Here is a 20,758-nt window from a genome sequence, read left to right as displayed (position 1 = left end):
CGTACTACGATAATAATGATTAAAAAGCAAAAAAAAAAAAAAAAAAAAAAACTAAAAGAAAACTTGTGCGATGTATCCCGATCTCGTTCCCAGAGCCTTTTTCTTACTGCGCATGCTCGATGAAATACATTATTGCTGGTGCTAATGTGCCCCTCCAAGATTGGGCACGATGTTTGGGTAGGCAGAAATCGGCTACGCTTTGAAGAATTTCGAAATTTAAAAAACAAAACACACAACAAAAGCAAAGTTAATTAACGTTCTAAATTAATTTAGGGAGAAGAATAATAACTGTTGAACGTATAACCCTCCAAGAGAGAACCAACCTGGAATCTCTGTTCATTAAAAACTTCGATATTGATTGGTGAAAGAAAAACTACATCATACGTACCTTGAATTGCTTGAAAAACGTCTCAGCAAATTCATCTTCTTTCTTAAAAGGAATTCTTTTGACGCCATCTGTGAAGACGGTATTGTTATTGGCAACCACCCTCAGCCAATCAGAATCGTTTCCTACATCAGTGCAAAAAATGTCATCTTCTCAGTTCAACTGCTTTGAATTTTCTTGATTTGAAGGGAACGCTAGAGTGCTTGATTCTGCTCTTTCAACATTCGTTGCTCCAAAATGTCAAGAGTAATCATCTGGATATTTTGTTTCCTACTGTTGGAGGTAAGTATAGTGGAGGTTTAGGGGTTAGTAAATCTAAAGGCCGGTTCACACGGTACGATTTTTTTCTCACGACTGTCGCGCGCAATATGTTGACGACACGAAGTGCTTCTTGTAAATGGATCGTACAACTTGCTTACAACTCAGAGTATGATCAACTAGTATCCCACAGGGTTCGCGCTACATCTCGAGCGAACTTTTAACGACTTTTCAAGGTCCAAAATTACAATTTTCAAGGACCATATTGTTTCTGAATTTTTTCTTAACAATTTATAGAGACAAAAAACATCATTTTAATGACTTCATTTTTAACGATGACCTTAAAAGTTTTGAAGCTAAGCACATGAGTTACCAACGCCTTGTCGTTATTGGAGCTACAACAACGTTACATTCGAAATACGTTACAATTTCAAGGAGTATAAATTTCCAGGAGTATCCAGCAACTTTGCTATTTTCAACCGAGGGACTTTCAAGTCTCAACTGCCCGTGCACGCTTATTATTGTTTTCTTTGGCTTTAACCGGTTTATTTGAGTTTTTTTGGCAATGATACTTCTACCATTAATATTACCAATACTAAGGTGTTGCTTTAGCATTTGATAAAGACATGTTCGGTTAATTTGACAATTAAAAGCACCCAGTTGTAGGATCTGTACTGAACCTGAAATTACTCCAAAAGTACTCCTTGCAGTATTTTGTCGAGTATCTTTTAAATCTCTTGAAGAATTTAGAAATAGATATTGCTAAAAGGTGTGCCATACTCTACTTAAGTACAATTGAGTTTTCAATTTCAAAAATATTAGTTTAGCTGTTTAAATGAAGAAAAAACGTTATATCTCACTCGCAATGGCATCCTGGGATACTAGTGGATCCTCTTCTGCTTACGACTGTGAATCGCAGCTAAAACCCGAGGTAAACATGCTACGCACAACAGTCGTGAATCGTGTAAATCGGCCTTATTACCTGACCGTCCCATATACCTGAAAACACAAGTCATAGAATTTACAAGATCTATATCCGTTCTATTAGATGTGTATATTGCACCTAATTCAAAAAACGTTGTCATCGCCAATGGCGATAGGCGATAGGTCATTACGACATGGAAATGGTTTCGATCGTTGAATACAAAGAATATCGAGTCAGTCTCAGCACGAAGGTCCATGTTCTTGACGAGAATAAGAATAAGAAACACAAGTCATTCCAGCTATTCTTGGATCTTGGAATGACATATATCCTATCGCTTTTCGCCTATCTCCTATTGCCTATCGCCTTTGGCGATGACAACGTTTTTTGAATTAGGTGTATGTTGACCAGTGTCTGGTATTGAATACGCGACTATGCAAACAATGTCAATCCAAGTCAGGAAGTAAATACCACACATACTGACTGTCAATGGTCATAACACTAGCCGCGCGGGAAAACCAATAGATATTAAAAAAATTGGCACCAAAGATATTTCCTCGGTATTGGCGATTCTTTTTATTTTTTGACAAGCGCTATGAGAGAGGGCATCTATGCCTCTGAATTTACGTAAGAAGAAAATTCGAGATTGTTTGTTCTTTGTTCTGAAAAGACTAAACATACGTAGTCAGATGCACGATTATACCGATCTCGTCAATAGGTTTCATACAGTTTTTCAAAGCCCCCTATAGCGTATCTAAGGGTCTGTCATCTGCATTTTCGCTAGACTAATATTGTAAAATCCTTGAAGGAACGAATTCTTGGAGTGCAACCACATGGTTCATGAGATATGAATAACGATAAAACAGCCGTCATGTTGATTGATCTAACAAGAGAAGCTAATGAGGAATGCTTTGTTATCGTCAACTAAGATGGCGGCTACGAGTCACATGCACCCAGAGAATATGCAGTCAAGTGTAGACCTTTAGGGAAGTCGTGAAATACCGCTGCGAAATACTCTTGATTTACAATATTAAAACACATGAATTCTACAGAAAGTGAATATTGCCCACTGCATCCACCGCTGCGCGATTCCAGGAAGTTTTCGATTCCTTTTGATTTTAATCCTAAACACAGAGGGAATATAAAGAACATTAGACGTCTGGCACATCCATGTGGTGCCCACCACGGTTGTTAGCGACGAATCATCTAGATTATTGCCAATCTTTTTTCTGTTAGTTTTCAGCTGATATCTTAGAAGCGTCAGCGGTACCATGGTACAACGAGGCAGATCATTACTGGAACATGAACCAAATATTCTACGGATTTTCATACGATGCTCCACAACGAGTGGGCGTAGAACAATGGCATGCACATGTGATAGGTCAGTCTCACTTCAAAGTTAATTCTCAGATAGTGGGTTTATAAACATTTTTATCTTGGGCGTAATGTTTTCCCATTTCAGACCACCTGTCATTCCCTAGAGTATCATATCTTCGTTTAATAGATACGCATGAGAAGACGTATAAATATGGATACAATTCAAACAAAGAATCTTATACTCAAGAGAATGACACGTGGTAAAGAGGTCTATTTGAGAGATCTTCTAGAACTCTGGGTAATTTTCGGCTTCAAGTCACAGTTTCACCATACGACTCCATGTACAGCTATTTCCAAAAAAAGTTGAATAGTGAATACTTGCACACTGAATAGTGCATTCCAAGACCAAAGTGCATTGTGGTTCATAGTGACATTGTCTAAAGTAGGATTAATAATGATTATTCATTCTATTTTTAGTGTATTCCATCTGAAACAATATACTAACTACACAAGAGAATATAAACTTACTTAGTTCATATTTTCTTGAACTACATGTAGAGAGTTAATTGCTATATATTTAATTTTTATTTCAAATTAACGAGACCACAATTTCCTTTTGGTCTTGGAATGCACTATTCAGTATGCAGTATTCAGTATTGAACCTTTTTTTAAATAGCTGTATAGATATTACAAAATCTATTGTATTCTTGTTTGGCCATACTGTCATGCTGTTCGTTGCTTGCTCTGTTCTAGAATTCTACCCCTTCAGTTCAAATTTAAATCCTAAGTCTGTATATTACTTATTTTTGAAGGAAGTGAAGTAACCTCATCACCACCTAACCTTGGTATACGAATGTATGAAAGCTATTCCCGGATTAACCTTGGCTCTCACCACAATTCTTGCTTCGTCGACGTCGCCTTTTGCTCCAATGGACTTAGTATTGCATTCTGGGTCAAAGGAAACAAAGGCAGCAAGCATCAAGATCTTTTAGTCTTTGGAGGACCGCATCGCGGTATTAGTGTTGTAAAAACCAAAGATGGCATTCTAGAGACGAATATTAGTAGTATGAAAATGAATAAGACATGGATGGTGTCTTCTCTTGGTAAAGTGTTAGAGCCGTGGGCGTGGCATCACGTGGGTATTACCTGGAATTCGTCTGCTGGGCTCAGTTTGTATCTTAATGCCACAAGGTGAGATCTAGTCTACCATGTGTATAAAGGTACGGGAGGGGTGTATGATGGGCGTGGCATGCATCACGTGGGTATTACCTGGAATTCGTCTGCTGGCATCGCAGGGCATTGTGGGGTTGTTTTAGGGGACAAAATAGACGCCATCTTGGAATTGTCCCCTGAACAGTCCCACATTGCACGGCAATGCCAACTGTATCAATTTTTTTTCTCTCGGAATGGCTAATTCTAGCTGCATTTAAGGTCTTTGAGGATTGGTAATATTGAATAGCAGCGCCCAAGTAAGTCGTAAGAACCGCGATGTCATAACAATTTTCTTTCTTTTGCTTTTTCCTCAGAGTTGTGAGCAACACCTCTGCTGTACCACTTAACGAAACAAGCCCTGCACCCAGCTGGTCCATGCATGTAGGAAGAAACAAACATGCTGATATAGCAATAGATGAATTGGTCTTGTGGTCTCATGTAGTTAGTAACGATACAATAACGAAGGCCTTCGAGTACAAGACAGGTATTGGAAAAATGATCAAAATTAAAACCGAAATAGGAAAGAACTTAGAATATATACATTTATTATATAGTTGCTACGCACGGTGATTGGCCGAGAACTGTGCTGTATTATCCAGTGATCATTATATAGTCAGCTTGCTATACGCACTCTTTGATTGGTCGAGAAATGTGATGTATATCATCCATAAAGTGATCAGTATATAGTCAGCTTGCCATGCGCGCTATGATTGGTCGAGAACTGTGCTGTAATCAACATGAACAAGGGACAAACATAAAAAAGCGAAGACGTTTTTGATTGAAGAAGAATATGTATTATCGAAAAGCATGAATGGCTATAGTTTGGAAAAGGAAAAAAAAGAGAAACAATTTCTATACTTCAGTAGTAAGATTGAATGCACCGTTTTTCGTTCCAGGTATCACAGCCAGCAACGTCGGTTGTGGATCTAGATGGATCGCACATCTGCAGTTCTGTTACCTCTCATTCAACACATTAACATCATGGGACACCGCCCACACTTCATGCCAAGTGCACTCGTCTGGTCTCCTCAGTATCGTCAGCGCAGAAGAGGATGACTTCATACGGAACAGGATGTCAGGCTCCACGCCCTGCATCCATCTGGGTCTAACAGTGAGACAAGAGGCATTTGTTTGGACAGATGATTCGGTCTGGAGTTTCTCTAGACTGGGTCATCAAGGGAACATCACTGTCAATGATAGTAACCAATGCGTGTACAGAAACATGACAGATAGCTTGTGGTATACTAGTGATTGCCAGAGGATGTGTGGATATGTTTGCAAGACATATAGAGGTAAAGCCTATATATTCTCTAGGTTCTATACTCCGGGCGGGCACGCATGCACGGGGAGGGCGTGGCTGTACCCATACCTCTTTTTCATCTTACATGAAACGATATTGAACGCGGCTGAACACCATATGAAACTTCCTTTTTCTAACAAACAAACTTTTAGGGTTATTTGCGCTTCCTGTAATCAACTCTCTTTTTTATTGCAAAAAAAATTTACTTTTTTCCTCAATCTTTTTCAGCCGGTGTTTTTAGTAACGCTGAATTTCAATGTCATGCGAACCAACTACACAAAGGTATGTCGGGATATCGACTTTCTGTAGTCAAAGTACGAAGCCAAGTAGAGTGCGCCATGGAATGTCTGATATACGGTTTGGGATGCTTATCATACAATTACCAGAGATACGACAAAGGGTACTCAGAACAATTCGATGAGCACTTGTGTGAGCTAAATGGGTCTAGTAATCATGTGCATCTGGTTGATATGGATGGCTATCAGTATTGTGAGAGGAAATAGTCTATATACAACACAGGATACCCTGAAGAATTATATAAGCACTTGTGTGAGCTCAATGGGTCTAGTAACCATGTGTACTTGGTTGATAGGGATGGCTATCAGTATTGTAAGAGGATATAGCCTATATACAAAACAGGGTACCCAGACCGAGCACTTGTGCTGTCGGAGCGGCTCTCGTAATCATGAGCACCCTTTACGGTGGCCCGAGGAATGATCTCAGTTAGAAATTCGAAAGTCAGTCGCAAGATAGACTGTATGGATGCAGTTCGAATTCACTCCGTTCTTGAAAAAACAAACTCAATCATCTTCTACGTGGAACCCAGTTTGGTGCTATTTTTTCATTAACAATAGAAAGAATAGATTCTCTGGACGAAAAGCAAATGTTCATTTGTAACGATTAGCAAAACGACATGGAGTCGAAGAGGCCGAATGCCAGCAGACATGACGAATCCTTTCATAAATCAGTCAAAATGAAAAACTACAGCTTTAAAGATAAAACATTTATCAATTTAATGACTATTTATATAAAAACACTTTCATATTCACACTATAATACTCATTAAGTTAAATAATCGTGTATATAGCACTCCTATGTGACCTTACCCTACCCCTGTTAAGAACAGACGCATTGGTCATTATTTTATAAAAATAATTATCTTATAATCTATATGAATAGCACGCTTAGAAAGAGTTTAAAATCTGTTATAAGTAAGTAGTAAAAAGACTAATAATGTAAAGCATATAGACCTTTATCGTGAGTAGTAGCTTATCATTAAATGAAAGAATAACAAGTTGAATGGTGAAGGGCGCCTTTAGAAGACGTAATGTTATAAAAAAGATTATTAGAATGATAAAAGAAGATTTAGAATCTATATAAAATTGTTATTAAAAGTCAATGCGGATGTATCGTAAAAACGATTGAGTTGATATATTGTATCATTTGTGTAAAATGTCGTTCGTAATTACGAGAAATGTGTTTCTGTGACAACTAGAGATGTAACGCCACAGAAATGTAACGCCATAGAGATGTAACGCCATAGATGTAACGCCATAGAGATGTAACACCATAGAGATGTAACGCCATAGAGACGTGACGCCATAGAGACGTAACGCCATAGAGATGTAACGCCATAGAGATGAAACGCCATAGAGATGTAACACCATAGAGATGTAACGCCATAGAGAAGATACTTAGGCAAGACTTGCCTTCGAACGCGGAAAAATTACCAGACAAGTCGAAAGGAAAGTAGAAAAAGTCATTGAAAGGGTCCGCCTCTCTTTAGAGGCTTTGTACCACCATGTGATGGCAGCTATGACAGAAGGCAGGAAGAAATTGAAGTTCCCAGGGGGAAAGGACTATTGTTGTGCCTCCTGTCATGGCTGCCATCACGTGACGGTGCAAAGCCTCTGTACAAGATGAGGATTGTAACAAACATGTAATGTGTCAATCAGAATATTAGAAGATAAGTAAATATATCATGAGGTAACTGGTAGGCTATCCTGTAGTATGTTACTCATCTCTCGTTGTGTTGATTCCAGTTCTTCTACTCGTTCGCGAACCAACGCTATATCTCTCTGCTGACGATCCTGCAAATAAACAAAGATAACCACCTTATAAACAATGTTTTGAAGTCCTGTCAAGTAATTCACTGAATCGAAATATGGCAATTAATTTGAATAACTATTGTTCTGGACTGACTAGCCTCGTGTTCACGTGGAAACACAAAGGCGTCTTCACATGTAAGTGAGGCTAGTCAGTCCAGAACAAAAGTTATTCAAATTGATCGCCATATTCCAATTCGGTGTGTAGTTAGCACTGTACTGGCCTTCAGCCATTTCTCGTGTAGTTATGCCTGGTTTGAGATCTGTTGAAACAAGTCTTCAATCATACTGGTAAGAAAGGTAAAAGGGAAGGAAAGTGAAAAGGAAGGGAAGTGAATGGAAGGAATAGAAAGTGAATGGTAAGGATAAAAAGTGAATGGGAATGACAGAAAGTGAATAGAAAGGATAGAAAGTAAACAAGAGAGGAAGCAAGTATATTTGAAAATAAAAGAAATTGGATGGAAAGTGAGTGGAGAGGAAAGTGAATGGGAAGAATAAAAAGTAAACGGGAATAATAGAAGAGGAAGGCAGTAGTATATTTGAAAATAAAAGAAAGTAAACGGAAAGTGAATGTAAAAATAACGAGTATCTTGTAAAAATAGACTAAGGAACGGGCATTAAGGATAAGAGAAGTGGATGGGAAGGCTGAAACTGAAAAGTGAAAGAAAGGGATGGACAGGAAATATAGTTTACTCTGACACTAGAGAAAAACGTTTGCGCATGCGTGCACTTCAGCACAAATTTTGAAGAGTGAGAAAATAAATGTTTGTTTTCTCCAAGTATACAAAAAAGTTCGCGAGTACACTTTTGTCAGACCAAGATACTGTATTAACAAACACAATATGAAAGAATTAGCCTTAAGTTTCAAGCATGGACACTAAGTTTTGACATTTTGTGAAGTCCAATTTATCAGGCACGTTTGAAAGTCAAATTTACTTATGTTTTGACTAATTTGCATACGGATTCAGAGCATGCGCAGACGTTTTTGATGATATGACTTAGTAATCAATCCCACCTGTTCAGTAGTAACATTAAACGGCATAACGTTGAACGGTAAAGGAGAACTACTTATAATAGGAGCTGGTCCTCCAAACGGCTGGCTATTGTTCAGCATATTTCTAAATCTACTTTGTTTCTTGCTGAGTTTTTCCAATTGCCGTTTATTTTTCTCGGCTTCCAGTTCTCTCTTTCTTTTCTCCGAATCTCTTTCCAGTATTAATTGTTGTTCCTTTTTTTCAAGCAACTGAATCTTGTCTTGTAGTTGGAATATTTCTTGTTTGTATTTTTTTCGTTTCTGTAAAACCAGGAAGAGTATATCTCTTAGTCTGGAGTAGATTTCGTATGAATGTGATTTACCTATACGGTACGGATGTGCTGTGCACCTACCGTGTTCGAGCATTTTGATTGGTGAAATCAGCGATCTCGCGCGCTATTATTGGTCCAAACGATGTCTTCAATTTGCGTGTATGAACGTAACGTGTCGAGACCGTGAATGTATTGAGTTTGAGCATTTTGATTGGAGAAATCAGCGATCTCGCGCGCTTTGATTGGTTCAAAAGACGTCTCTTTTTCAATCATTCATGAAGGAATGAAATAAAAACAGACACGGCGGCCATTTTGGCGGATATAATAAAAGAATTCATAGACAATTATTTTGCTACATAGTCAACCAAGATGGCGGCTATGACGTCATGTGCAAACGAAGAACTGCTATAGACCAAATTCAAAACTCGCACCGATGTGAGGCTTAAGTTGTGAACAAAGGGATCTGGCGTGATTTAAAGCAATCTGGCGTGATTCAAAAGTCACGAATCATGCCAGATCCCTTTGTTCACAACTTAAGCCTCACATCGGTTCGAGGTTTGAATTTGGTCTATGAACAGGGGCACTACACCGCCCAGTCGTCTTGGTGACAATATCAGCACCGATAAGGTTTTGAACAACTATATACTCTGAGTGAAACATTTCTTTCAAAATTCAAAATCATCCCACCTTATCTAAGATTTTATTCCCTTTGCGTGATTTTTCTTCGGCTTCTTTATGTTTATTTTCAATTTCTGAGATATGTTTTTCCAGGGCTGTCTTTTCATCCTCGGCCTGTTGTCTGTAAAAATGATAATTCGAAAACTGAATTACACAACAACTGAGTTTCATAGTTTGGTAGACATGTTGTCGTGTAGTCTTCTGTCATCTTCAGTGCAACAATGAATGATTTTAATAAGATCTATATTTCATACACAGTCTTTTTCGTTTATTCTATACTTTACTTATTTGATATTTACATTAATAATGAAAAGGTAAATTATACACCGTGAAAAGATGAAAAAACTTACTGACGTTTCGGACGCTAGTCCTTCGTCGGAGTAGTTCGGACTAGCGTCCGAAACGTCAGTAAGTTTTTTCATCTTTTCACGGTGTATAATTTACCTTTTCATCATTACTGTTTCATTAGAAACACCGACGCAGCTCACACTAGTTTTTAGCTAGTTATATCTTGATATTTACATTATTTAATCATTCAACAGTCTTGTCCTGTGGGACATCTTCAGTGCAAGAATGAATGATTAATAGTAACCTATATTGTCTTAATCATTCAATACTCTTAGAAGTAGAAGTTTCTGCGCGTAGCAAAACTATAGTTTATCACGCGCAGCAACTCTATTATTCGTGGTCACTGAACATATAACTGTAAAAAGGAGTATTCTCTTGTCTGAAGACATAGCAACAAACGCATACGCATAGTGCTATGAATCTTTTCCATCATTTCAGTCCTACGTTAGTCATATATTGCAATCGCTATATGTATACCGGCCATATACCGTCTTACCTTGCATGTTCAAGAGCATTAATATGGTCATCATGTAGTCTTTGAAGGTCTGCTCTTGCAACCCCTATGAACACAAGAACAACACATCAATTGATAGCCAAACTATTGCGCATATCTTAAGTGTTTCAGCGTATACAGTGGAATCTCTCTATTAATAAGGGGGCATCTTGCGTCGACGTGGCTGTGTCTTCCGGAACTGACAAGATTGTTTTTCAGGTATGAGAAAATGGTGTAATCTAACTTTAATTCTTTCATTAAAAAAGCCTCGATTTTATCGAAAGCCTCTGGGCTGATCTAAGTCAAGGTAAGGCTAACTCACAGACCCATGGAATGAACCCGGAGAACCCAGAGGAAAATAGTCTGCGTGGCGGCTCTAGGGGTTTGGGGAAGAGAGAAAGGGGAAGGGGGGAGGGAGAAAGGAGATCACCCCCTAGCCTGCGTAGCAACCCCCCCTCATCCCTTTTCCTTCCATGCTAAGAGAAAAACGCTTGAAAGAAGGGAAAGCCCCAACAAACTTAAGAGGTGCCACGTCAAGGAACCAAACACAGACAGTATTCTGGCCAAGTACACTTTTGTCTTCACTTACCTAGTTCGTTATTAAGTAATTCTACGGAGTTTTTTAGTCGATCGTTGGACGACATTAATTGCTGTTCACTACTCGTTACGCTGAAGGAAAAAAGAAACAATTTCTATTTCATAAAAGAAAAAAAATGTTTGCTGTGCTGTGTAGAGTTATAAAGCACTTGGGGATTGGCAGAACACTAGAGAAGTGTCGAGAAGCACTCCACTACGCGTCGTGCATGTTCTAACACTTCTCTCGTGTTCTGCCAAACCCTGCGTGCTTTATAACTGCACACAGCACGCGCGCGCGCGTTTTCTAATTCTTTATAAATCAATAAATCATTACTTCACTCTTGTGATTCTAATAAAGGAACAAATCGTCAGTATATTCTACCTTTGATAATGGTTCTGTAGTTGCTGGTGTTTTTGTTTTAATTCTTGGTATGATGCCTTCTCCTTTAAGAACAAACACCATAGCATACGTTACTGAGGTTAAAGATCGCTCTCCTGTTAAAACCAAGGAGTCTGCTTACCCTTTCTAGCTCGTTAGCAAGATTCTCGTTCTCTTTAATTTGTGATTTCAGAACACTACATTCTTTTTCCATTTGAATCTGCAATGACAGAGAAATTCTGTTCATTATTTCAAATCATTGATATACAGGACAATGGACAAAGGATAAAGGATATTTCTTATGCAAAATGCCGACGATGGTTATCTTGACGAAAGATGGTTAAAAATAACTGTTATAAATCTCGTGTCCTGATTGGTTGGGAGCACACAGCACGCGCGCGCACTCTCAGTTGCGTCATTCCTATCTAAATAGTGGTTATTGTAATTTATGTTTTATAAAAAACTTGCTTGCTGTGCTGTGTGCAGTTACAAAACACTTGGGGATTGGCAGAACACTCGAGAAGTGTCGAGAAGCACTCCGCTACTTGTCGTACTTATCCTAACACTTCTCTCGTTTCTGCCAAACCCCGCGTGCTTTATAACTGCACACAACACGCGCGCACGTTTCTTCATTGCTTATGCAAAATGCCGATGATGGTTACCTTGATGTATGATGGTCATAGCCAATACCGTGCCGTGTCTTGATGTTGCTTTCATTACAACAAAAGTCATGTCACTCCACATCGTACTAACCTTGTTATCAGTGGCTAAGCGTGCTTTTTCTTCCATTGCTTCCATTTTATCTTGACAAGCTGCGTCTAAATCTAATTTTGCTCTGGGAAAAAAACAGACAAAAAACAGTTTTTCCCATAACATGCTTGTACAACTGCAACTCTAAATTCTACTAGCCCTGTAAAAAAATCGTATTCTTTATAACAAATCTACTCTTTATAGCACTTGGCATATTAAAAAGGAAAGAAAGAGACAATTGAAATGATTTTGGAAGTACAGTATACCTTTCCATTTGTGCTAGGCTTGTTTCCAGCTGCAAAATACAGACAAATGTACACAGTGTTACCAGATGGAAGAAGTATTTTTACACAACTTTATCTATAAAGTACTGCGGTAAACAGTGCGGTAAACAGTGTTTCATGTTCCTCCTTGTGAAATACAGTACCTGTAATTTGGACTGTTCTAATTGTGCAATTTTTTCCCATTCTTTTTCTTTCACTTCCTGTACTCGTTTGCTAACTTCTTTTTCCTACGAGAGAAAGGAAAATCAGGTTTAACCTCAGCCACGGTGCTATCAGTATTTGTTCTCACGATCCGATGTACAAGTTGACATATCAAGGGCTAAATATAGCTATTTGTAATAATAATAATAATAATAATAATGATGATGATGATGATGATGATAATGATAATAAAAACGATTTATTGAAACATATCTACAGAGTAGCTCTACATCTTCAACAAAGAAAATAATAAATTGAATATATAGCGAAGTAATTAAATAGTAAAAAAGAACTAGGTAAAGCTAGAATATCATCCATAAACAAGTTGATACGATGGCAGGACTTAATATAATGGCCGGTCACTCCTCAGTCTAGCCCAGTAACAGATCGTTTTTTTACCCCGCTTCACTGAACAGCTGGTCGCAACCAGATATTCAACGTAGGGGGCTCAAAAATGTTCTGGGACTGGAATATCGCCAGTCATGAACACTGGCCAAATTAGTTTTAGCTCATTCATACCTTGTTTGTTACTTAAAATGATCGGCAAGGCAAAGATTTGACAAGTTCTAATTCTGGCCAGTCATTGTCCAATGAGCAGCCATTATTTTTAGCCCTAAATGGGATTGGATGCAGTTGAACATACCTTTTCATCCAGGGAATTCTTTAGGTGATCAATAGTTCTTTTAAGTACTTCTATTTTATGGTTACAATTATCAATCTGAGCTTGGAGTTCATCTCGTTCTCTTTCCAGATCTCCTTTATTTTTGGTCAGACTACAGTGTGAGAAGACAGAGTTAATACATGCATAACTGTGCCGGTAACATGATTTCCCCAATATTCCCAGAGACTTCAGTAATTTTATTTGCCTTTCTCCCCTCCCCCCTCCCTCTCCCCCTTCCCTTTTCCCCTATCCCCATTCCTCTAGAGTCGCCATACAGGCTACAATCTTATTAGTTACCTCATCCTTAAATTACTAATTTCAACTTTATGTTTGTGAGATGCTTCTTCCAGTTTGCTGCAGATAAAGTAAAATTATGTTACTCAGTACCTTGGAAGATGTATAACATGTACAGCATAGAAAATTTTATAAAGAATACCCTCTTAAGATGAAGGTTTATAACATGTAGAGAATAGAAATTTTTTAAAGAATACCCTCTTAAGATGTACCCTCCCATGCAACTCTCCGTGAACACGGGCGCGATATTTTCTTGGATGAGTGATAAATAAACAACAACAACAAATTTGAATCATTAATATAGAGGCTTTGCACCATCAGGTGATGGCAGCCATGACACAAGGCACAACAATAGTCTTTTCCCCTGGGAAACTGAGTTCTTTCTTATGTAAATCAGATGAGACCAGATTCCATTGTTCCTGCCTTCTGTCATGGCTGCCATCAGGTAATGATGCAAAGCCTCTATTGACATCAAACTAATGACTGGCATAGGTCTCAGATAGACAGATCATAGATGCATGTAGTTAGCCACTTTATTTCAAGATTACACATTTCTAAAATTGCTAGATAAACTAGTACAGCTGTAATATTAACAATATTACCTTTTGATTGACATATTTTCCTTTTCAAGTTGATGAATTTCTTCTGTTAATTGATCCTACAAATATATCCACAAGATGATCATATATTTAAGAAAATTCTCTGTCATGACTGTATTAATCTATGAACAAAGAGCTTAAAATAAATGCTGATTAGTCATCAGTCATGATGACTGGCCAAATCAGTCTTTACTACGGATCTCACCGAACTGTCTCGCTACCACGCCCAAAGTTGTCTACTGACATGCCTACTTTTGTCACTGTCTTGTATCTAGCACATTGCCAGTAAGGTATTCACTGTAATACATGTAACAAAAGTAGGCATGACAGTAGACGAATTAGGATGTGGTGGCAAGACAAATTTTTGGCGTGTCGTCACAGTTTGGTGAGATCGGTAGTATTCTCGTTTCTGGCTCAATGTTACCGATGAAAATGACTGGCAAGGCAAATATTTGACCAGACAAGCTGCATATTCTGATGGGAAATTGTCCAGTTAGCATCCATTTTTTTAAAGTCCTGCAAACATTAGGAGAGTTCTATCAATACTGCACCTGTTCTTGATGTTTCTTTTCTAGTTCTGTCTGCAGGGTCTTGCACTGTTGTTGCAGTGAATCTCTTTCTGTTTCTAAAGACTTACATTTGGCTGTTAGCTCAGACACCTGTCTTGCTTGAAGTCTGGAGACCTACAGAATGAAACATCAAGAGATGATCTTTTAAACATTTGACATACAAAATACTTAAGGTAAATAATAAGATCTGCAAGAGAATGATGATGATGATAATATGAAGGATATACTGTACATGGTAATTAGAAAGATAACACTTACATGATCAGATTGTAAGCCTGCATTTTCTCTTTGAGATCTAATTTCTTCTAATTCAGCCAACAAGTTCTTTAGCTTCATATGCAACTACAATGACAAAAGAATTCCTTTAGAGGTATAAATGTGATGATGATGAATAGTGGCATTGTTGACGTCAAAATATGGTACTAGACTGCTGTTGCTGGTGATGATGAGCTGTTGCTGATGATGAAGATGAAGATGATGGTATTGAAGATGATTATTGTGAAAAATTTTGACTATCATCATGATGATGATGAAAATGGTGTTGATGATGATGGTGTTGATGATGATGATGGTGTTGATGATGAAGATGGTGTTGATGATGATGATGGTGTTGATGATGAAGATGGTGTTGATGATGATGGTATTGATAATGATGATGATGTTGAAGATGATTATGGTGAAAAATTTTGACTATATTGATGATGATGATGAGGATGGGGTGATGATGATGATGATGGTGTTGAGAATGATTATGACGACTGACCATGATGATAGTGGTGGAGGTGGTGGTGTTGTGGATGATGAAGATGATGACTATGATGACCATGATGAAGATGATGATCATGATGTTGATGATGATGACCATTTTGATGGTGATGTTGACGATGATGATGAGCATGATGATGATGATGATATTAATTGTAATGCAACACAGTACCTGCGTATTTTCCCTCTGCAGATTTCTTGCTCTCTGTGCATCAGAAGGAACCTCCTGTTGCTGTTTCTGTAATAACGCATCTCTTTCTTTCCTCAGACTAGTAACATCTATCTCATACTGTGCTTGCAGCTCCTCAACTATCTGCTTGTGTTGTGTCTATTCATCGGAGGAAAGAGGACATATGAGCATTTATCATTATCAAAATCTACTATAATGTCACTTTACCACCAAATTCATTGCTATGCATTCTCCCCAGACACAAGTCTAGACTTCTAAGGCCCCGTCCACACTATGCCGGATAAATTTGAATCAGCACCTTTCACACTGAAACTGAAAACATGAAAACGGATGAAATGTTTCGCGTCCACACTAGTTCAATCAGAGGCAGCAAAACCGCTTCATTGCACATCTGAACATGTGCATCGAAGCTGAAATTGAGCCTGCGGTGAATTTTTAGCCTTCCCGCCATGTTCCCATGACAATCATGTCGTCATTGTATTTCGTATACGAAATGTTCTCCGTCCACACTAATACGGCTAGCTGGCGTTTTCAAATTGTTCCACTCTGGAGACCGTATTCGAAAAAAATCGTTTTCAGTGTAGAATTGTTCCGGATTCCCCTGGACTAGTGTGGATGGTAGGCCTAACAGAATAAATAAAAATTCGGATTCAAATTTATTGGGCATAGTGTGGGCGGGGCCTAAGATGACAATAGTCTTCTATCCATCATAGATTATGTTTAAACATTCCAACTTCTTTGATGCCTGAAAACCAAGTACAAAGCACTACTCGCTAAGATACATATTACCTGTTCATGTTCATATTCTGACTTCAAGAAAGAGTAATCATATCTCAACTTGTTAAAATCACTGTCAGAATAATATAAATTAATATGTAAAAATTAGAACAATATTGTTATATCACCACTGTACACTATATTGAGCTATTGTTAAGGGTGCTAGGGCAAACGGATTGGGTTATTTATTAGTGTATTTGTTTCACTTATTCATAGATACTAAATTGATACTAATTAGGGCTAACTTATCTTAAGAGTAAATGCCCTTTCCAACCAACGGTCTTTCTGGTTTGAATGAGCTGTACGCTCAACAAACAAACTAACACACCGATATATAACCCAATCTGTCTGTCCTAGTGCCCTTGCTATTATCAGGTATTTTGAAAATAGTAATAAAAACAGAAGAAGAATATTAGTAAAAACTCTCTTTTTTATGCCTATACCTTCTATAGTTGTTGATTTCAGCCTCCATTAATTGAAATCTCTGAAAAAAAACAGAGTGATTAAAGAATTAGATAAATTCAAAAATTCATAAATTCATATTCAAATCTCTTGGGAATATGACAATTAAATCTACATAAAGGAAATTTCACTTCTATTTTCAGAAAATATATAATAATACTTAACCCTTTGACTACTAAAAAGGCCAAATCAGGCCATTACAAAATCTGCTGATTTTCCTGATCATGAGCTGGCCAAAATGGGCCAAAAATTATCCTTATTTTTCATCAGCCTGTGTCCACCTAAGAAAATACCCTACTGTAAGCCATTGTTCAGTTGTCATACTTGAGAGATTATTCAATCAAAATCCAGAAACTTCACATAAATGATTGTGAGCACAATTCGTGGTCAACTTTCGGAATAGCTCTAGGAACACAGGCAGAATAATGAGGTTGGCCTTTAGTAGTCAAATGGTTAAATGAATGGATGCTCATTAATCATGTCGTGGCAGCCTGCACATTAGAACAATAGATTTCCCCTGCTATTAGCCTCGAATTCGAGCGCTTTGGGATAAGCCAGATTACGCATGGTTAAATAAAGGTTTTTTATCCTCATGTGTGTACACGGTGCCATATGATAAACGTCCATGACAATAAGTCTGGTTAAATTTACTGCTTTTACCTCTCTGTAAGGTTCCTCAATTTCTTCCAACAATTTTATCCTCATCATTTCCAGCTTGCTTGGTGTGACAACCTGGGTTCGAAGTTCTTCGCATTCTTGTATCTTGGAGTCTCTTTCTGACCTCAGCCTTTTTATTATATCTTGGCATTCTTCTTGGACCTTCTTGGCTTCTTCTCTGGCACCTATGATGTCACTATCCTTTCTCTGACAAGCCTAGAAAAACATTTCAAAATGATACCATACCATATATTAAAAAACTCAACAGAAATATACAAAATGTTAAGTTAGTCCCCTAGACACTGTCAGTTTTCTCTAGCTTCTCCAGTTTTGCTTCCCCTAATAAACTGCGATACGAAACTTCAATGTCAGTTAGCCTTACCCTGACCTATAGAAGCTTTGCACCATGTCAGTCATGAAAACTATTAGGCAGGAACAATTGAATCTGGTCTAATCTGATTAACATTCATAAGAATTCAGTTTTCCAGGGGAAAAAACTATTATTGTGCCTCCTGTCATGGCTGCAATGATGTGATGGGGCAAAGCCTTTGAAGATCAGCCAAGATTTTGTTTCAGAATTCAGTAAAGTTTCAAATCTTTCAGAGGATTCTGGAGTAGTAGTGTAAAGAAAGAAATACTAAGGAATATAGCATTTATTATTATGATTTCTTTGTCATAAAAGGTGCATTTAAGATGGTACATACATCCTGTAGCTGTAGATGTTCTATCTTAAGTGTTTCATAAGTCGTCTTCAGTTTTTCTATTCTCATTCTTTGCTCAGCGACAACAGACTCCAGGTTACTCATCCTTTCAACCTTCTCCAACATCTCAGCATTATAGTCCTCCGCCATGATGAATTCTGTCAAACTTTACCCTAAAAACAAATATTCATAATTGCTATCCTAGGGCTATTAATACGAAAATACAGGTATAAAAATGACAAGAGTGAAAACTAGCAATGATTAATCAGAATTAAATGTCAACTTTTGATGAGAATTCCACTTTGATGAGTGGAATATTTTGAATATTTCTTAAAGACAGTCTCTTTAAAAATCATTTTTTGCAGATGTGGTAAACATTAAAGATAAACTGAGTTATATATTCTATAGGAGAAAATTAAATTACATCAAATATAAGCTTATGTACGATTTTGTTCAAATGCTCTGTCAAATAAATATCAAATTGACATTTACTATATTTTTTTATTCTAAGAATTATCTGTGTGTGATAAGAATAGAGTAAAAGAATATAAAAGTGACGAGTTTAATTTATGATCAAAGTGAAGGTGAGAACAAAAAAAATAAAATTAAAATTCAACACCTCAGGCAAAAAAATTAACAGCTGCTTTATAATTAAGCTTATCATATGGTTTTAATGCTCCACAAAATTTCCCCCTGCTATAATTATCACAACTAGTAGTACCAGAGAATACTCATTGTTATTAGGATTCCAATAAACAAAGTAGTGTTGTTCAAGAGTGAATACACTAAACATGTGCAGTTGTTGTTATCATAACGGTCAAAAAAACCTTTTGTTTTGGAGCATCCCGATAAACTTTACCTTTAGAATTCCGTCTTGTCTACTTGTAGATGATCCTACAAGGTCCTAAGATGTCATAACATTCTCTGTTTCGTCTCTAGGGATTTATTTTTCAGTGTAAAGTCAATAACTTGGTGTTATTCTTGATCTACTTCTTGACTCATGACTCGCGTCCCTCGCAACAACCCGCCATTTTGAGCATACGTGACGTCATACCGGAACTGCCGCTGGGTTAGGGTAAGGGTACTGCAGGCTCAAAACATTAACAAAAAATCGAATTAATTTTAAATGGCAACAGTATTAAATCTGCCGGAATTTTTAGAAAAAAAGTTACGTTACGACTAGACGGGACTCTACACTGTTTTAAGCCAGTGTCACAGCGTTTTGTGTTCCCGCGAAAGGCTGGCCAGCAGTGTTGTATGTTCCCCCTCCCCTCCCCCAATAGCAAATTCAGTGCTACGTAGTCCTCGGCCTTTTCATTTGAAAATTTAAAAAATTCGCGGGAATTTTATTGTTCGTTTTCATGCATGTTTTCTCGTGTCGTTGTTTGAGGCCCCGTCCACACGTATCCGAAAATTTTTGTATCCGAAATTTTTTTTTTACGGATACGGGTTGCGTCCACACGTGCCCGCAAATTTTTGTGTCCGTATCCGCAAATTTTACGAAAACGGATACGTGTGGACGGTGAAAACGATTCGAATACGCTGCGTGTGGACGCAAACATTTTCGTATCCGCAAAAAATAATTTGCGGATAAAAAAATTTCCGGATACGTGTGGACGGGGCCTAAGTTATTCGTTTATCGTAAATTACAGAGTACATTATGAATGATCATCCTCCTGAATTCACAAAAAAAAGTTGACAAATGTTCGTTACGAAAGGCAAGTAAAATATATATATATATAAATTTGGTTTCTGTTATCGTATGGACTGGGCTGGAATTTTGAAAATAAAACTGCCGACCATTTAGTGTTTTCGTTTAGATACTACTATATGAAATTAATTTGGGACAGATTTGGGTAGACAGAATAGGTAACTCAACAATAGAAAAGTTTCACTGTTCTATATTCTATCATTAAAAAAATCAAAAGAAAAGAAAAGAAAAGAAGAAGAAGAAGCAAAAGCGTGAGTGCACATAATGTTTAGGTCAATCATGCAGGTGCTAACCCTCCTCAAACGAACTTGACTCAGTATCATATCTTGAACGACAACCGCGTTCCACTAGACTGCGTTTCCAGGTGAATCAGCAAAACAATAGCTGTGAAAACAATGCACCAAATAGACTAAAGTTTGTCCCTGAAATTGCAGTCGCGGGGGGCCAAATGAAAGAAGTTTCAAAATCGAGGTTCTTGTTGCAGCGCAATAATCACTGTCCACCAAAGCATCGATAAGGCTAATAAAATAGCTTTGCTTTCCCCTTAGGATATCCCTAAATCGTTTGTGAGATAAATAATATATGAACTATGAACTACGAGCACGAGGAAAGACTATTTGCCCCTGAAGTTGAAGTTGCGGGGGGCCCAACAAGTTAAGTGAAATAGATCACGCGCGCGGACCAAACACCACCATGAGGCAGGCACTTGAAAAAAAGTACTTGCCCCTGAAGAAGGCCAAATGGAAGAACTTTCAATATCGAGATTTTTGTTGGCTTCCGGGACACAGGAAACCCAAGATTATTGTCGGAGCTGCTCGTCTGACGGCTCGCAGCATAACAACCAGTCTTGTTCAAATTG

General features: G+C 37.8%; 2 protein-coding genes across 2 annotated transcripts; one reads left to right on the top strand and one right to left on the bottom strand.

The window, feature by feature from the left end:
- Positions 1-472: 472 nt before the first annotated feature.
- On the top strand, positions 473-6,398 carry LOC116298682 (uncharacterized). The gene is made up of 6 exons (XM_031707210.2): positions 473-667; positions 2,802-2,946; positions 3,695-4,073; positions 4,409-4,578; positions 4,991-5,386; positions 5,623-6,398. Exons 1-6 carry the CDS (start codon positions 623-625, stop codon positions 5,895-5,897), a joined length of 1,410 nt encoding a protein of 469 aa, XP_031563070.1. The 5' UTR covers positions 473-622; the 3' UTR covers positions 5,898-6,398.
- LOC116298681 (uncharacterized) lies at positions 6,383-19,236 on the bottom strand. Its single transcript, XM_031707208.2, has 21 exons — positions 19,048-19,236; positions 18,192-18,361; positions 17,491-17,703; positions 16,812-16,852; positions 16,381-16,441; positions 15,574-15,729; positions 14,895-14,978; positions 14,619-14,750; positions 14,071-14,126; positions 13,472-13,528; positions 13,157-13,286; positions 12,456-12,539; positions 12,295-12,323; positions 12,032-12,113; positions 11,421-11,498; positions 11,282-11,343; positions 10,913-10,992; positions 10,327-10,390; positions 9,492-9,603; positions 8,515-8,793; positions 6,383-7,484 (listed from the first exon to the last, which is right to left on the bottom strand). The coding sequence occupies exons 2-21, from the start codon at positions 18,336-18,338 to the stop codon at positions 7,374-7,376; spliced, it is 2,058 nt and encodes a 685-aa protein (XP_031563068.1). The 5' UTR covers positions 18,339-18,361; positions 19,048-19,236; the 3' UTR covers positions 6,383-7,373.
- Between the last annotated feature and the right edge of the window lie 1,522 nt (positions 19,237-20,758).

Source organism: Actinia tenebrosa, unplaced genomic scaffold (assembly GCF_029948245.1).
Source record: "Actinia tenebrosa isolate PJP-AT-01 unplaced genomic scaffold, QUT_ActTen_1.0 PGA_scaffold12__29_contigs__length_12842862, whole genome shotgun sequence".
In the NCBI taxonomy this organism is placed as follows: domain Eukaryota; kingdom Metazoa; phylum Cnidaria; class Anthozoa; order Actiniaria; family Actiniidae; genus Actinia; species Actinia tenebrosa.
The sequence above is the reverse complement of the archived record's forward strand: the minus strand, read 5'-3'. Positions and strand labels throughout refer to the sequence as shown.